Source organism: Entamoeba dispar, genomic scaffold (genome assembly GCF_000209125.1).
Source record: "Entamoeba dispar SAW760 scf_1105229459271 genomic scaffold, whole genome shotgun sequence".
NCBI lineage: Eukaryota > Evosea > Mastigamoebida > Endamoebidae > Entamoeba > Entamoeba dispar.
The window spans coordinates 12,883-14,540 of NW_001853609.1; the positions used below are offsets into that span (position 1 = coordinate 12,883).

General features: G+C 19.5%; 1 protein-coding gene across 1 annotated transcript in view, besides 3 other annotated features; it reads left to right on the forward strand.

The window, feature by feature from the left end:
- The window catches only part of EDI_352650 (uncharacterized protein), a gene marked incomplete at both ends in the record, with an annotated part of 731 nt that extends 673 nt beyond the window's left edge, over positions 1–58 (forward strand). Inside the window, one exon of the mRNA XM_001735598.1 lies at positions 24–58. Within this exon, the coding sequence (XP_001735650.1) occupies positions 24–58 (35 nt within the window). The remainder of the gene's footprint in view (positions 1–23) is intronic.
- A 121-nt stretch (positions 59–179) lies between these two features.
- Positions 180–1,115: a repeat region.
- Positions 1,116–1,139: 24 nt separating this feature from the next.
- Positions 1,140–1,223: a sequence feature (AT_rich).
- Positions 1,224–1,658: part of a repeat region that runs on past the window's edge.

The following is a 1,658-nucleotide window of genomic DNA, read 5'->3' on the forward strand; positions in this document are numbered from 1 at the left end:
GAAAGTATCTAAGCCAGCTAAAGCTGTTAAAAGTAGATCTAAAAAATCAAAAAAGTAATAAAATAAAATACATAGTCATTAATGACTCTTTCATTTTTGAAGTTATAATTCAATTTTGTTTGTTCAGTTTTATCTGTTTTTGTGTTATTTATTTATTGTTATTTTATAGATTTCTCAAGTTAATTCAGAATATATATCAAATTTTGTTGCCATGTTATTGAGTAATGTTATAGAGTATTGTAATGAAAATCAAACAACAAACAGGTATTCAAGTTCAAAGAAAAGAATGAATGAAATAACAATAAAATGAATAATAATAATGATAAAAGAAATAACAAGAAAAAAGTGAATAGAAAAAGAAGAACACAAAGAAAAACAAATAAGAAACAAAGTAAATATGATGATAATAAACATTATACAAATAAGAAATCTAAATTATTAACAATAAATGAAATTAAAATGAAAATTAAAAGAATAACAAGAAAATGGGAAATGAGAATAAACAGAAATACATAAAAAATAATAAGGTAAAGAAAATGTATAATATTCTCCAAGAAGTATATTCAATAAGAAATAATAAAATAATAAAGAAAAACAAAGAAGAGTTCAAAGATAAAACAAAATAAATGAAGAAGATATTAAAATAAATGAAAAATGAATCAAAAAATCAAAACAAAGAAATGAATGATAGATGTAAAGCTGCAAGAATAATAAATGAAAAATAACATAAATAAAAAACACAAGATAAAGAAGAAGAATATAACAAATAAGAAATTAACACACTTCAAAATAAAATCAAAGAAATAGAAGAAACTATTAAAGAATTTCAAACAAAAAAAGAAAGAAGAAGAATGAACTATTTCAAATGAAATGATTCAAAAAGCATGAGATACAATTAGAAAAGAATTTGAAGAAGAAATAAAAAAGATTCAAACACAAATAAACAATATTCAAACTACATATAATGAAATAAGAAAACTCTAAATTAAAATAATAAAATATTTCATTACAATAAAAAATAAATGAAAAATAAAATAGAAATAACACAAAAATATGAATTAAAGATGAGTTTATCATTCTCCAAGTAAATTGTGAGAAGTGAAATAATGATGAGGTGAAGAAGAACATAAGAGATAAAGAAAAAATAAACTATTTAAAGAAAAATAACAATAACATTATTTTATTATTAATTTTATTATATAATAATGTTATTTAAAATAAATAAAAAGCAATTAATTAATTATTAATAGAATTTGAATCTATTGTTCCTGGCTAGGGGAGATTAATTTTGTCACTGAGTCTTCGTCATGTAGTTCAACATCATATGTTTGGTTGTGGTAGAAACAATGTTGCATGACATCAATTATATTCTTAATTACAATGTTTTTGATTTCTTTAGTGATGTCAATTTTTAATTATTTAATTAATTTAATACTTTCTATATTTACTATTTAATTTATTGAAATTATTACTGTATTTATTTTGAAATCTTCTAATTTCTCTATTTTCATTATCATTCTTCATTTCTTTATACTTATTTCTTTTCTTCAAATAGGCTCAATTAATATTATGATATGCAACAATAATCATATCAAATAAGATCAGTTTTATTCTTTTTATTTATTAAATATATATCTGATATTTTATGATATTATCAT